The sequence below is a fragment of the Chaetura pelagica genome, unplaced genomic scaffold (assembly GCF_000747805.2).
Source record: "Chaetura pelagica isolate M959 unplaced genomic scaffold, ChaPel_1.0 scaffold221, whole genome shotgun sequence".
In the NCBI taxonomy this organism is placed as follows: Eukaryota; Metazoa; Chordata; class Aves; order Apodiformes; family Apodidae; genus Chaetura; species Chaetura pelagica.
The window spans coordinates 6,763,057-6,779,060 of NW_009952533.1; the positions used below are offsets into that span (position 1 = coordinate 6,763,057).

Here is a 16,004-nt window from a genome sequence, read left to right on the forward strand (position 1 = left end):
CCCCGGCACCAGCCACGGGAGCGAACCTGCCTGCTCTGCAGCCTCACCTGATCCTGAGCCGTCTGCACCCGTGTCCGTGCTCCGGTGAAACGGCATTTTACACACTCTTCTCACGGGAGTGAACTCATGCAGCTAATCAAGCCATTAATTTTGACCTGCAGAGGGAATGGCTGCACAGACAAGTTTCTGTGAGGCAGGCCTGGGTGTGGGTTTTACCAGTGCCATCTGTTACTCAGAGGTTGCTCCCACAAACCGCTCCCAGCCCGGCCGCTGGAGGACGGAGCAGCTCTCCCTTCCCTGAGGAGCAGCTCTCCCTTCCCTGAGGAGCAGCTCTCCCTTCCCTGGCAGCAGGGCAGGAGGTCTGGGGGGGCTGCCAGCGTGCCCGGCAAAGCCAGCCCCTCACTGGCCCCTTGGCACTGCCTCTGCAGCCCTGCTCTCCTGCCCGCAGCCACGGCAGGGCTGGCAGCAGGCAGGGAAGGAGGGCGAGGATTTGAAGAAACACCAAGTGCCCAACCTTGTATTTTTATGCATATTACGAGGGCTGTAATTACCCTCCCCAAAGACTGCTGCGTGGGGCTGTGCCATCACGGCACTTCACCGCACGCCCCGCCGCTCTGGGAGCAGGCAGCCACTTTCGGGCAGCAAAAGGCAGGAGGAGGGAGATGAAAAGCCAGCCCACACAACAGCTTTTCCACAACCTGTTCCCACTGCCTTCTACCGTGGGCATAGCTGGAGACTTTCAAAGGTACAAATCAGGCTGCTCCAGAGGATCTGCCACTGCCCTCTTGGCATCTTAGCAAATTTCCTGAGGCTTCGGAAACTGGTCTGAGAACTGAGCAGAACTGAGCTTGCAGAGGTGGCTGGACCCCGAAGCCAGTTCTGCTGCTAAAGGTTTTAGCTTTAATCAGTGTACTGCTAGAGTCCATCCTGGAGCAGGAGGGAGGAAAGCTAATGTGAAGCGTAAGGACAATCACAGCTAGAGAGCCCCTGGGAAGGGGGAGAGAAGAAAAATGGAATATGAAAGCAGGCAAATGGTTTAAACAAACTGTCACACAGGGCCAATGAAAAGGGGGAACAGAGGGAAAATGCCACAATAAAAATAAATGCTGTAAGAGAAAGAAAAGCTTCTAACACACACAGGGAAAAATGTGGGACCTGGAAAAAGCAGAAATATGAGGAAAAGATGCTCTAATGGAGCTCTCTAGCAGCAAACACTAACCCATTACCAGGCAATCCCTTTCCTTCTAATGGCCCGAGCCTGTACCACATTATCACCTTGGACCCCATGGAGTTTGCTGGTTCTTGAGGTATTTCACGGAGCCTGGCTCTAGCCCGCGCCTGGCAGAAGCTGCCTGAAGTCTCCTGTGGACAACTGCAGAGTTGTTGTAGTGGTTTTTTTTTTTAACTCTAGGTGAAATGTTGTCAAGTTTCCCCTTGGTTGTTTTGTTTGAGCATAAACAAAAGGTATTTTTCACACTTAAGGGCGTTTTTCAGATCCTCTTCTCTGTGCTGTGATAAATTAAATCCCTTTCATTTTTAGAAATTCAAACTTGGCACTTGTGTTGCTCCTCAGCAAGCAGCATGTAATTTGCCAAGCCTGAAGGAATCCTGGCTGAGAAATAAACACAGTGGGCCATATGCTCTCCTCCTTCCATATGCAGAAGGCACCTTACCTCAAAACCTAGGAAGAAGCTGCAATTGCCCCATGTCATTGCTTCTGTCAAGGCAAAAAAGTAATAAAAAAGAGCAAGCACAGAAAAATGTAGAACAATGATTTGGGGCTCTCTGCAAAGCAGCCCTCTTTCTGTATGCCTCCAGGGACTTCTCCTGCGCTCTCACCGACTCTGTTGCTGCCTTCTGGTCTGGCAGAAATGCTGTGAGTGGTCAGGGAGTGCATCTGCTGCACCTCTGCTGCTCACAGTAAAGCTGCGTTATCTTTCTCAGTATTTCCTGGCACAATTTGCTTTGCAAGTGAACAATCTGCAGAGCACCACTGGTTCTCTGTTACTACTCTTTTCTAGCTCATTCACATCGTGCCCTCATGGGAGGACGATCGTACAGCAGAAGGACTCTGGTGAAGTCAGGACTACTTTCTGCTCCATGCTCATAAGAAAACCAGGGGGAGAACATGCACATACATTACCTCAGTTTTCTGGTGGGCTCTGGCCAGTGCTGAGTGTGACTGATGCAAGCACCAAAGCAGACACATTGGTCATCTGTAAAATGGTCATCTGTACAACTTCGTGCATAAATTCCAGGATCGCCCTGTCTGACTCCAAAAAGCTGGAATAACTCCCTTCCCTTTGGTTACAGGTGCTTGTCCCTGCAGGTGGTATTTCAGTCTAAAATCAACAGCGAAGTGTGTCCAAAAGATAGCTAGCAAGACCAAGGGATGTAGTCTTCTGCTGCAGCTGCCTAGCAAAATGCACATCATCTTTGCTGCCGTTTCAAGTATCCGGCTGCTGATAAGCCGGGGTGGCTGGGATGGCACACCAGGTCTATGATTTCACAAGCTAGTTTTTAACATCCTTGAATCCAGGCTACTCAGATCACCTAGTTCCAGTACTTGAAAAGCTTTTGATTATTCTTCCACCTTGGATGTAATCTTTGTGTTTCCATTAGACACCTGGCCTTCGTGTTGACATTCAATCTTACTAGCTCTAGTGAAAACTGAGACAAGATATTCTGATTTGGGCTCTGCCTAGGTTGTCTTTAACCTCAACATGCGCTTCACTGTGTGGTCCTCCCCTTCTCTCATCTCCTTTATTTATATGAGTAAGGAAAACTCCACTACTGAATTAATTTCTTTTGCAAGGCCTAACCCAGCTTGGCTTTTGGCAGTACTGACTTTATCCCTGGACTACCAGGTCTCTAAGGCAGACCTTTCATAGCTTATCAAGCCCTTATTCACACCTTCTGAGGCTTTCTGGATACACCTTGATACATCTTCTGAGACAACTGCTTATCTCTTACGCTTTAAATGTCCACACCATGAATGCTTTCCTGCCTCCTTCCATCCTGCCACCTTTCTAATGCACACTCATGTTTGCTAGCTTAACTAGCTCTCATAGATGCAATCCCAGCTGCCTCTTTGCAGCCTCTGACTCACTCCTCAAGCCCTGCCTTCTCCTGCCTTCACCGGAGACAGGCCTTTGCACAAGAGTGTGCTGATCTCTCCCGTGAAAGACTTAAAGCACGATGTGATCTACCTCTCCCCCTATTTGCCTTCCTTCACCTCCTGCCCAGCTCTCCCCTCCTGGCCACAGAGGTGGTGGCCTCATCACCAGTCCCCAGCCCTTCTGCTTGTCTAGACAACATCACTATGCATCCTGTTTTCTCATGTTTCTTGCTCCCACCTTCCTCCTTCTTCCTTATATCATGCTCTCCTCTCGGCCCATTTCCTCACAGCACAAGCATTATTTATTTTCATGCTTAAAAAAATAATAAAAAATCCAAACAACCCTTGACTCCAAGTGACTCTCCAGCTCTCACTCTCTTCTCACTGTCATCTCTAAGCTTATTGAGTGTGCTGCCTATGATTTATATGATTTATATTGAAAATTTAGTCTCCATCTCCAACGCAGATTCTTTTCCAAACAGGCTTTCACTTCTCGCTTGTTGCAGAAACCAGTATCTCAGAGTCTCTAATACCCTTTGTGTGGCTGCAGCTCTGCACCATTATGCCAGGCTGGCTGCCATAGCCTGTCAGCTCCTTCCAGCGCTGCTGACCATGCTCTGCCGGAAATCTGACCCTCCTTTCCCAGTGCTCCTACTTGACTCCAGCACCTTGAGTTGCTTGCACAGTGTTACTCGGACTAGTTCGGAACTACTTACCCTCCCACTCACCCCCGTTTTGCGGGTCTGTTTCTTCATGCCTCTTCTCCTTTCCCTCTCACCTGTATCTCTCAGCAAGCTCACTCTGTAGACACACTCAAGGACCACCAGCAACTCACAGACCCACCTCTCTGTCCTTGGCCCAGTTCCTATCTGTTTCAACTAAATTCACACCCTGCCTCTGGGATAATCCTGTGGATATCTGTCAGCTCAAGCTCGAAGCAGGCTCTCATCCTACTCCCTAGGTCTCCTCTCCTCTCTGTTTCTTCAGTCCCTGTGGACACCACCATCACTTGCCTGTCACTCAGTCCATAACCTGGTTGTCATCTTTGCCTCAAACCTCCCTACAGAGTCCCACAGCCAGGCTTTCATCGCCTCACACCCTGATGGTTGCAATCTTCTGCTGCTTGCAGGCAGGCAAGTGCCTTCTTTACCCGTTATCTTGACTGTGCCATTTATCTCTTTGCAACCCTCTCTTGGCTTCTCCTTCTTTTGGATTTCAGCCCCCTCCCTTGCTCTCAAATCCAGCTGCAGCACATGCCCCCTCATGCATCATCTCTCATTCAGTGCTGAGACTTTCCATTACCTCATCATTCTTAGCTTTTTTCCACATTACATTTTAGCTAGAACAACCTTCACTCTTCCCACCCTGCTGGACTTCATTTCTGGGAGGAGACTGTCAATATCATACGAATCTGACCCTAAATTCTGCTCCCAGTATTGTTACATTTGTAGAAATTGGTAGAAATTCCTATCTCCATGATGTCCAGCAGTCTCTTCTGTTCCCTTGTACTCCCTGTTACATTTACCTCCCTGTGCTATCTCTTATCTTAGGTTGGAATATATTTTTATCCTGCATTTGCAGGGACCCCAGCACTATGGGACTTCTTAACTGTGACTACGAGTCAGGTCTGCTACCCGCCACAGCCCAAGCAGTTATGAACACAACTTAAACCTGCATCCAGCTAAATATGTTATTTTATATTCTGTAGGTGTGAGAACATCAACATTTCAATGTGCCCTTGCTCCACTTCTTCTTCTTTTAAAGGACACAGTGTTAGGATGAGATATTGTATGCTGGAAGTCAGGAAATGCTAAGTTACAGTTCCCACGGCAATTGTAACTCAGCCTCATATGGTGAGGCACAAAGGTTATCACCACATACAAGAACAGAGGATGCTGAACACATGCAAAGTGACCAAATTACTGTCATGGCAGATACCAGGTCGTTGAGCTTCTGCACTGGTAAAACCTTTGGCATTTACTCGTTTTTTTAATTCTAGAATTGTAAAGTTCAGCGCCCTATAAAGAAAAGTAAAAATTATGTTGTATAGCAAGTACCCAGTCCCAAGGCAGCTTGTAGCCCCCTTTGCAGAAACACAGCTAATGGCAACAGGAAATATTTCCATTGCTTTATGAGCTCTGGTAGCTGTCAACTGAGAGCAGGATCTGCCGATCAGAGAAATCTGAGAAGACATCAGTGTGTCAAAACAACTGAAAAACTTGACACAGAGGGCACATTTTTGTTGAGCAATTTGCATTAGCACTTCTGGACAAATTCTACATTTCACATGCAATTCACAAACCAACAGCAGCTCTGCTAATTGGTGCAGTTGCCACTCAACTGCAGTGCCTTCTTTGAGCTATCACTAACATGAATGAAGAATACAGAGGTAGTTTGTTTTTTTAAAGCATAAATTATTTTGCAGACTTGGAGTTAGGCTCCCCCTGCCCCCACTTTCCTCTCTGAAATATCACTATCTCAATAGCTTAAAAAGGACCCACAATAGAAAAACGCAAACCTCAGAAAAGTCCTATTGACATTATTAAGAGACAAAAACCACAACAACAAAACTGTTTGCAAAGAATGATGCCCTTCATTAATGTAACCAACAGGTCTGCTGCCACCATGAATTTGACTGTGTCGCAGAGGGCCAATGCAAAGCTACACGTTGATCTGAAAAAATAACAGTAAGTAGTGGTGACTCTGAAAATCCCAGCCACCAAACCAAAGCTCTGCATGTATCTAAACTGCTGGTGGGATGACAGAATCCCTCTGCTTCCTCTTAGGTAGCATTAGAAGTTATTTAACTAAAAACAAGGGAGATCTCTCATCCATCATTCTTTATCCTTTGTAACATCAAGCCTCCTGAGAGAAGGAAAGAGCTTCCATACTGCAGCTTTCTGTTACTGCTGCTCAAAATGCTCAGGCAGCTGCAGCTCAGATGAAGGAAGGTTTGGCTGACTCATTTTCATAAAGTTGGACAGCTATTTTTAGGCCATATTTCCTTTAGGCCCATATAGTGCAAAATCCAAAGTAGCTAATGGGATTGGCAGGTGCATAGATGATTGGTGACCTCCTCTAGCCCAGCGTTCGCATTTCCTTACTACATTTTTTTTCATAATGTACAGTGAAAAAGGGAACAAGCTACAATTAAAGATCTTCCTAGCAGCCTCAATACCTTTTGTATTCAATGAGAGTCCAATGCACAATAGCTAAAGATGGAATGGCATGAGAAAAACTATACAGATACACCTAGAGTTAAATAAATCTAAATCTGAAGAACTGGATTTTTAATGGTGTAGTTTTGTTGCATCTCTACAGACAAATAGGTATCTCTAATGTACTTTCATTCTGACTCTAATCTGTCGGCAGATGCAAGAATCCCATCCTCTTTCTTGCTTCCCTTGAGATCTCCTTGGTCCCATCCTACTAAGGGTCCAACCTCACTGTTGTAGAAGTCACAAATAAAAGCCACATCTTATTCATGGCTCCCAGCTGTGTTGTCCTTGGAAAGAACAAGAGAAACTGCAGTTAAGTTAGTGTAACTCCCAGTCCTGATCACAAGTGGGTCTGAATCCTGGATACAGATGTAATTTATTTTCTGCAGTGAATCACAAACCAGACTGTTGGGCAAACTCCTGTAACACATCTTTGTAGTGTAAATAGCTTGGGTTTCCTACTGCCACACCCTGGGTTACAGGCACAGTGGTCACATTTCTCTGACTAAATCCTGATTTGCAGGCTCAAATATTTTGAGTACAACTGCACAGTCTTCATGGAAGTTGGTGCTATGTACAGGCCACCCCTCTCCCCAGGCTGATTCAGGGGTATTCTAGGCAGCAGGGGCTGCCTGGTGTGCCCTGACCCAAATGAGGGACAGCACTGCCTCTGTAGGCTGTTCCAGAGAGCACTTCAGCCCAGGGAGGCTCTCCTCACTCAGCCCCATCTGAGCATCCCTCCAGTATTCACCTGGCAAGGCACGAAAAAAGAGAGCCCCTGAAATCTCCAGAGGTATGGCTTGCCTCTTTCATTCCAGAAACTTTATTCCCTGCCTGCATTCTAAAAACAGAGAGCTGATACCTCAAACCCTTCACAATGAAAAGCAAACAGTGCCTCTGCAAAACCACAGGCTGTACTTCCCAACAGTAGAGCAGGGCTTCAATTTACCAACACATGGTGTGGCTGTCAGCTGTGATTCTACAAAACCTGCAGAAGAGATCTTGGACCCCTTAATATCATATTTCTGACATATGGAGGGACTGGGGAGTTTGCAGCTTCCCACCTGCTTAAGTATAATTCACGACAAAGCATCAAACAGATGAATTCAGCCCTTTGTAGACATATCATTACCTTATGTGTTCATGTAAGGCACATCTGTAGCACATTGGCAGTACACCTAGTTACTGTGTGGGAGACTCCTAGGTTAAAAGCCTCCAGTGTTTCTTTTGTTCTCTAATGAATCCTTCTTTTGTTTAGCTCCCCCTCCCCTTAGGTTGTAGCTGTAACTCTGTCATTAACATTTTAGAAATCTTTTCCTCCAAAACTGCCTACAACACTGCGATAATCTGGGAACATACTAGGAAGCACCTAAAGGAATAATGATTCTTACTTAGGACAGGTCTAACAGGTCTGGGTCACTGTTTTCAGCAGCACTGTTGCTTAGTTAGCAAACTTGGTAATCAAATATTCCTCTAAAAACCAGGCGAGGTGAGATTCCTGTGCTATATTCCAGCTGGTAAACTAGATTAAAAAGGTTTCAGATAAAGATGCATTCATGCTTACTAGGAGTGTCTGAGTCTTTGTGAGTCTCTGCAGACTGATGTCTGCTTCTCAGTGTCCAAAAATCAAAGCATTCAGGCACCTCCATGGCAGCCCACTGAAAATGCTGAGCTGTATCCTTTGTGTGGAAACATTTTGTTGAATTTTGACTGGAATTAAGCCTAAAGACCTCAAACCTGATTTCCTGTATTATGCATGAAAACACACACGTAACACTGAGACCATCTGCAACACAGGCTGGCAGCTGTGGTGTCCACCAGATTCACTGTTCCTCACAGGGCTGGGCTTCACCAAAAGGCACCAGCTACCAAGTTCTGAGAAACAGGTAGCAGATGATGATAAAGAAATATTATCACAGATAGACACAAAGACAGAAAGACTTTATTCATGTTCTGACAGCCATTTACCTGTGAATAGAATCACAGAATAGTTTAAGTGGGAAGGGAACTTTAAAGGTCATTTAGTCCAACCCTCTTGCAATGAGCAAGGACGTCTTCAACTAGATCATGTTGCTCAGAGCCCCATCCAACCTGACCTTGAATGCTTCCAGGGAGCTGGCATCTACAGCCTCTCTGGGCAACCTGTTCCAGTGTTTCACAATCCTCATTTAAAAATGTTTATTCCTTATATCTAGTCTAAATTTCTTCCCAGTTTGAAACCATTATCCCTTGTCCTATTGCTACAAGCCCTTGTAAACAGTCCCTCCCCAACTTCCCTGCAGCCCCTTCAGGTACTGGAAGGCTGCTATTAAGGTCTCCCCAGAGCCTTCTTTTCTCAAGGCTGAACAACCCCAGCTCTCTCAGTCTGTCTTCATCAGAGAGGTGCTCCAGCCCTCTGATAATTTTTGTGGCCCTCCTCTGGACCTGCTCCAAATGGGGTCTTCCCTTTAGAAAAAGGCCCAGCTAATATTCACTGAGTTACTGTGCTTTCAGTGGGCTAACTCCAGATCTTTCAAAAGTTGACAGACTTCTCAAAGACAGCCTAGGGACTGTGGGAGATAGCCAACACTCAGGGTGTGATCTGGGGAACTTCTTCATTGAGAAGCCCAGAAACAAGGCAGGCAGGCCACACCACTGGCAGCAGCATCCGGACACCCAAGTGCTCTGCTGCCTATACCACACACACACCTCAGCAACTTAACCACAGTGCTCACGCTCCCATGTACTGTTAGCTGAGTAAATGTGCACCCTAGGAAGGCAGTTCAGCCTTAAAAAAAAAAGGTATGTGATTCTTAGCCAGCATGGTGTTATGCTGCCTAACTTTGTGTCAGACAACTCCAAACTGATCGGCAGATTTCAGCATTCAGTTTGTTACTGCAAAAAAAATCAGCTCAGTAACAAGCACAGCACATTAGCAATGTGTATTGTTGCCCTATAACTCATCAATTAGCATTATTATCTTTATTTAACTGTAAGTGGCATGTTTTCTATCTTGGCTTCCTTCCAAAATCATCCATTACTCTGAGCTGACATAGTATGTGTTCTCACTGCTTATGAGGAGACATTTCTCTCTTACAAAGCATAAACACACCACCACCTGAAGAACAGTGCAGTGACAATGCCCAGAAAAAGGACAACAAAGAAAATAAAATCCCCAAACATTCTTCCTCTCCCTGATTTTCAGAAGCAATCCTGCAGCAAACTCTAGCTCCTTTGGCTAGCTGCTAAAATCAACAAAGATACGAGCCAAGGCAGAGCCCCAAGCCTTCAAAAGCTGCTGGGGGAAGTGGTACAGGAGCTCCTGGAGTGCCCCTGCCTTCCTGTTGTTCCTTCTCACAGCAGGGTGGGAACCCCTGTTCCACAGTGACTGTAAGTGCAGTGACAGCCTCAGTTACAGATCACCTGGTGTTAACCTTCCTTCTGAAAACCACACAGCCCAGTGCAGCTGCAGAAGAGGAAGGCCTGCTGCATCTTCAGCAGGTGCTGGGCACGGACACATCTGCTTACAAGAGGAAATTACTGAAGATTTACAATGTCAAAAGCAAGGTTTGCAACCTGAAAGACTAATTAGCTTTTCCCCTCGCCTCAAAACATTTTCTTAAGGCCTAAGATTATATCCTATATCTTACGTGAAATGAAGAGAAGCACACTGACTGCCAACAGCCACATCATAATAAAATCACCTCTAAAAATGTAGGAAGTAGATATTCCCATTTCTAACCTTGTACTCGGAAGGATCACTCGAAATCTGTGGCACCAGTTTGGCATTGGCTTTAGGAAGAGAAACAAGCCAGTACTACGTGTGTAATTTATACTGTTATTTTCTCTGCTTCAAACCTAATTTTCTCTTCTTTCTGAAGAGCTGTGCCATGCTGACTAGCACCAGTGAAAAGCTCCAAGGTTTTTCTGAAGCCAAAGGCACTGCCCACAGGATGATAACCTGCATCCGTGATGGACTTGGCAGTCCAAGCTGAGCACAGAGTGCAGGGCAGTCCCTGCAACATGGGTTGTACGGTCTTTTCCATGGGCATACAAAGAGATGAGCCCAAAAAGAGGTCCAAGGATTATGTAAATGTCAAAACAGACGTAATTCCCCAATTAACTGAACTAGGCCCCACCTCCTCCAGAATAACTCAACCTGTTCAGCACTGGAAAAAACTCATGTTGACACTGCCCTTGTTTGTTTGGCTGTGTGTCAGCCCAGGAGGGTATATTTAGCTTCAGCGCTTGCAGGATCGCATCTCACAGCTCAACAGGAAATCTCTGGAGTCAAAGCTAAAGATATCGCTGCACGCTCGGAAATTTACGGCCAGCTGTAAAAGTGGAGCTGTGGTGGTCAGAGTGCTCAACAGCCTTCTTTTAAATGAGTGAGGAGGCTGAATTAAACACTTCACTGCACTGAATTCATGGCAGGCAGGGTGCACCCGCTGAGCTAAAAATAGCAATAGAGGAGGCTCTTCTCTTGCTGGGATAATACTGAATTGATACATCTCATTCCCGTTCCCAAACTTGTGCTCATGAGTAGGTGCGAGGGGGAGAAACCTGAGGAGAGAAGGCTGGGGACTGCATGCACACAAAAGGTTGCTGAAGGAGCATAGAGATCTTCTCCTCCTCTGAAACTTTCAGAAATGTTAACAGTTGTCAGATCCATTTCAAAAGAGATAAATCATAAAAGAGAACACGCATCCCACACAGGTTTTCTTTTCCATTAAAAAAATCTTGACACAGTTTGTGGCACCAATCTTAGGGTTAATGAACAGAGAACCCTTTTCTTTTGGTCTGTGCCTGTCCTCAGTGTTTCTCAGTGCCATTTTGCCTGTTGCTCTCGTGGCCCCTGAGCACACCTCTTCAACATGGGGTGAGCAGAGGGCACCTCGGCTGCGGCTTCGCCTAATGCCTGTCTCAGGGAAAAACATTACTCAGGGGAAGGATTTACTGAGGTGACTTCTGTGCCAGAAGTTGAAATGGTTGAGAATTAACCTGGCTAGGGGAACTCACACTTCTAAGGTCTCTCTCTTCAAGTCAGTGGCGATACCCAGGTGGATGGCCCACCTGAAGGTGCCCGTGGTACTGTGAGATTATTCCAGCTCTGTGCCAGAACAAGTCATGCTGCCTTGCTTGGTTCAGTCATCCAGCAGGTGGAAAAAAAGCAACCACCACCACAGAAGGTCAGGGAACACAAGGATTTGGAGCAAACTAGGAGTCACGGGGACCTGTTCTCCAGCATCTCATCTGTATGGCTTGATTGTACCAGCTTCATGTGGTGTTCTGCAAAGTGCTGGACTGTGTTAACACAGCAAACCTCCGTGGTACACTGAAGGATCAGGCCCTTCTGCTTCACCAGAGTTAAGGCATGACTCAGGACCATTCTCTACTGAGATAATGAAAAGGCAGGATATAAAAACAGCTGTTGTTTTCTGTTAGTAAGTGCTTTCTTTCTTTATCTCACTATTTTCTCTCAATGTTTGCATTTCATCTTAGCTTTGAGAACGCTTTGTACAGTCCATGTAATCCAAGTAAGCTGGAGCACACCTCTCTCTGCTCAGCGGCAGGACAGCTATGTATGTTTATAAAGCAAAATCAAAAAAGGAGTAAATGTAAACAAGCCCTCCCTCTTTGAAGGGCTCCTCAGGATACAAAGTGTTCTGTCAACAGCTGTGTAAGGAGGTACCACGGCCTTGGAATTTTGCATGCTGTTGATACAAAAGCCCCCATATTTGTTAATCTAAGTAAGATGAAGTTGTTTTCTTCCAAGCAAAAACAGCCAGGTGCCACCCTGCCTACAGCTGACTGGTATCACAAGAACAGAGTAATGACCTCCAGACAGGTCATTAACTGGTGGAGAGGGGGGAGGTAGGTGGATGTAGTCTTAGGAAGTGTGCAGAACTTATTTTTATTAGCCCTACATGGGAGAAGGCTTGTTGTAAGGCTGGGGTTGGGCAGCCTGATGCATTCGCAATCCAGATTTTGGACAAATCACTCCTTTGCCTCATGCCTCAGCATCCCCACCCATGTGGCCAAATGACGACAGTTCCTCTGATTTCACCAGACTCCCCTGACCCCAGCAAAGAAGCTGGAATCTAGGGAGCTACAGTACCAGCACGCTCTAGTTGCATCCTCAGAGAACACATTTTCTCCAAATAAACCCATGTTCTGCATGCACCTGAACAAACCAACAGGCATAAGTCTTACTCAGAACAGAGCAAGGAAGAAAAGAAATTTCTCTATCCTACTTGACTCCTGCTTCCATTGAGAAATGTTATTAAAAACCTAGTTCAAGGAGCAGGCAGAAGGAAGAGAGCAGGCTTCTTGGCTGGAAACGAAGGATTTGTTTGGGCTCAGACAGCACCACCTTTTCTGGACCTGGAGACAAGCCTCTTCTTATTTCCAGAGCTGGGCAAGATGGAGCAGCAGAGCCCTACGGATCTGTCACAGCTGTCAGGAGCTGACAGCTGTGCGCTCCCCCTTCAGCAAGCAGCTTCCTCTTTGTCAGGTGTCATTTGAGTGCTGCACACCACTGGGAACACGTTCGGCCCCTCCTTACAGGTGCCCTTGTGATGCCAGAGCAAGGCTTGGTCACCACTCCAGGGACGATGCTGAGATGGGGGCTTGGGCTGACTGGCTGTGACCAGCTGCTTTCGGCTGCTCCCAGAGGAGCTGCGATGCCTCAAACTGTGCCGATGTGTTACACTACCAGCACTAGCTTATTGCTGAATCCACTAGAGGAAGCAAAGTTCAGCAGTAAACAGGAGACCCCTCAGCAGGGAGAAACCCTGCAGATTTCCCAGGAGTGGAAGGAATTGAGAAGGTGTGGAGCTCTTCTGCAGTGAGGCACCGGCCCAGCTGCCTGAGTGCACGCCAGGGTAAAAGGCTGCTTGCAGCCTGCTCTCCTGGGGCAGCTCTTCAGGATGGTGACAGCCTCCACCCCAAAAACTTGCTGTGCCAAGTCATGACCTGACTGGCAGATGACGGGAGTCAACCCATAGTCCCCTGAGTATGCAACAGATGCTTAGACTGCAAAACCTCAGCTTTGGTTAAGCTGTCTACACTTTCTATTATATGATGTACTTTGAGCTAAAAAGGCTCTTCCTTGGATAATCCCAGCGTTTTAGAGCTTTACTGCCAGGAGTGCTCTCTAAGGGCAGTGTTTAGAGAGGTGTCATGTACAAACGACAGAATCACAGAAGGCAGAGATGGAGGAGATCACCTAGCCTGTCTCTCAGCCTATACGGGGTTGCTCCCATGAGGACTTTTTAGTCCAACACACAGGAATTACTGTAATGAGAGAATCTCACAGCACATCAATGCTCCTTAACAAACAATGAAAAGCCTGGGAAGAGGAGGTGATCAAGAACTTTGTGATATATGCCCGTTAGCAGACAGGTCCTTCTAGAGGTGGCCTGGAGAGTGCTCTTGTTAAAAGCCAACAGGATGAGTGACATTAAAAAAAAATATTAAAAAAAAAAAGATGTGTGTGTCACTTTTCACTAGCTTCCCCCCTGGCTCAGTTCAGACAATTACAGCTTAACTACCAGGGTTAAGTTGAAGCCTTCCACAATGTCAGAATGTAAGACAGAGAGGGACACTGTCAACTTCTTTGGGTACTGAAATCTCATTTATGAGAAGGGAAGGGATTGTCTGTCAGCTCTTTCTTTCACATCTGAAAGAAGTAAGTGAAAGTAGTTGCAAAGGAAAAATGTGGTGGGTGTTTTTCACAGTAGCCTTTACCTGTGGTCTTTATTCACCTGGCTGCTGTCAGAAGAGCCTACTTGTAGGCTCTCTGGGGTAAGACTGTTTTGCCATTTGACAAAAGGGGAATTATACCTTCCCCACAAGCCTCCTCCTGGTGAGCTCCAGCATGCTTCTCAAACAAGTTTCCAGCAGAGTAATCACCACGCCACCCACAAGCCTGCCAGCTGCATGCCCAAAGACAACACACACCGGCGGGTACAGACCAAACTGGCAGTGTTGCCACCCTTGAAATTACATCCCTGCATGTGCAGTGAGGTGCAGCTTTACCATCCTCCCTCACGCGCTCCCTGAAGCTGCTACTTGGCACTAAGAGAGGGAAGCTGGGAGCTTGCCTTTAACCGAAGGCAAAAGATGCCTCTGAGTTCCATTCAGCTCTGTTGTGCTGTTGAGGCATGGCAAACACTTCTCAACAGGAAGGTGGAAGGTAGTTAAGAAAGTGGTCTGAAAGCTTCTGCAGACTGGGATTAAAATGCCCTCTTGAAAGGATAGGGTGCTCTTGTTTTCTGGAGTGCTGCAGTTCTCTCGTGCTTCAAAATGGGGAACTGGTCTTTCCTTCTTCCAGCAGACAATTAAGGAGATAAAACAGTACACCTGCAGTTGGTTCTGCTCCAAAGTTAAAACTTTACATCCTAACCTTGCTTAAAAAATACCAGAGCTAAGGTGAGACATTCAATCACCCAACTCTAGGAATCCCAAGTCTTGGGACAAAAATCAACAGATAAAATCCCAAGGTGTGACAATATTGCCACTCTGCTTATACATGGCCAGGTTCAGGGATAAACAGAAGAGACAACCTTTTCCATAAAGAAGCCTGGGAAGGCAGAAACTTAAAGCAAAATGATGTAGAAAGCTATTGAATTTATTTCTAGTGTTGCCAGTATAACTGAATGTTATGATGGGAAGATAGGTTTTGCCGTTTCTTTAATATCATTTCTTATTACTATTTTGCTCCAATATTGAAGTAGTTATCTGGAGCACTAAAAGTCAAGAAATCCAAGATTGCAGCTCTTTTTCTTACCCAGAATCCCCTATTGGATCTGAACATACCTCTACAATGGGGATAGCATTTCCAGTGTGCTGACACACACCTGCAAAGTATTATTGCTTCTTCCACATACATTTCATCACTTTCAGTGCAAAACCTGTTCCTGGATGCTTGCAGAAAGACCATGCCAAAAGCAGTGGATGTGCATGTACACTCTAAAAAACAAGCTTTGACTTCCTGAAGGGAAAGTTTTTGGTTTTGTTTGGTTTGCAGCAAAGGCCTCTTTCCAAGGACACAGGGAACCACCCTTCTGCAAAACAACAAATGACGAGTGTTTCCCTCAACCACACACACGCTGTGTGCAAACTTTAGAGGATTCATTTGGGAAAACAAGGAGAGACTGCAGCAAATTCTGGGAGGAAGGTTTTATTTCTTTTTCTCATCTTCCTCATTGTTAAATGAGCTGCCTCTCCTCTAGGTACATGTAGCATAGTTTCTACTGCTGTCCACATGTATCACTGCATGTGAGGTTCATTTGGCTGTCTAATTTCACAAAGCAAACCTCCTGACTTCTCGGGCTGGTCTGAGATGCAGCAGCAAGGAGTAACCCTCCACTAAGAAATGGTTCTTGTGAGGAATTTTACCGCTATGTCTGCTTCCAGTGAAAAGAAAGGGAAGGGGTAGCTGGCTGAAGGAGGAGGAAGAAATTTATACCTTCTGGGGCAGCAAAGCCACAGTAACCTTCTGTTCAGATCTTCTACAAGATGCTTCTTTATGCTGACTACTTTCCACCCCTCTCAACAGCTCCTTGTTTTAAGGCATGGCCCATCCTTGCCCTCTGCTACTTACTGCATGAAGTGCTTCAGGATTCTCAGCCTCAGCATATTCCTTTTTTCAACAGAAATATCTGTTTTCAGAAACTTAACATGCA

General features: G+C 46.1%; 1 protein-coding gene across 1 annotated transcript in view; it reads right to left on the reverse strand.

The window, feature by feature from the left end:
* The window catches only part of MAML3 (mastermind-like 3 (Drosophila)), a 99,291-nt gene that overhangs the window by 19,064 nt on the left and 64,223 nt on the right, over nucleotides 1–16,004 (reverse strand). The window contains exon 5 of the mRNA XM_010008991.1: nucleotides 4,465–4,491. Coding sequence (XP_010007293.1) covers nucleotides 4,465–4,491 — 27 coding nt within the window. The remainder of the gene's footprint in view (nucleotides 1–4,464; nucleotides 4,492–16,004) is intronic.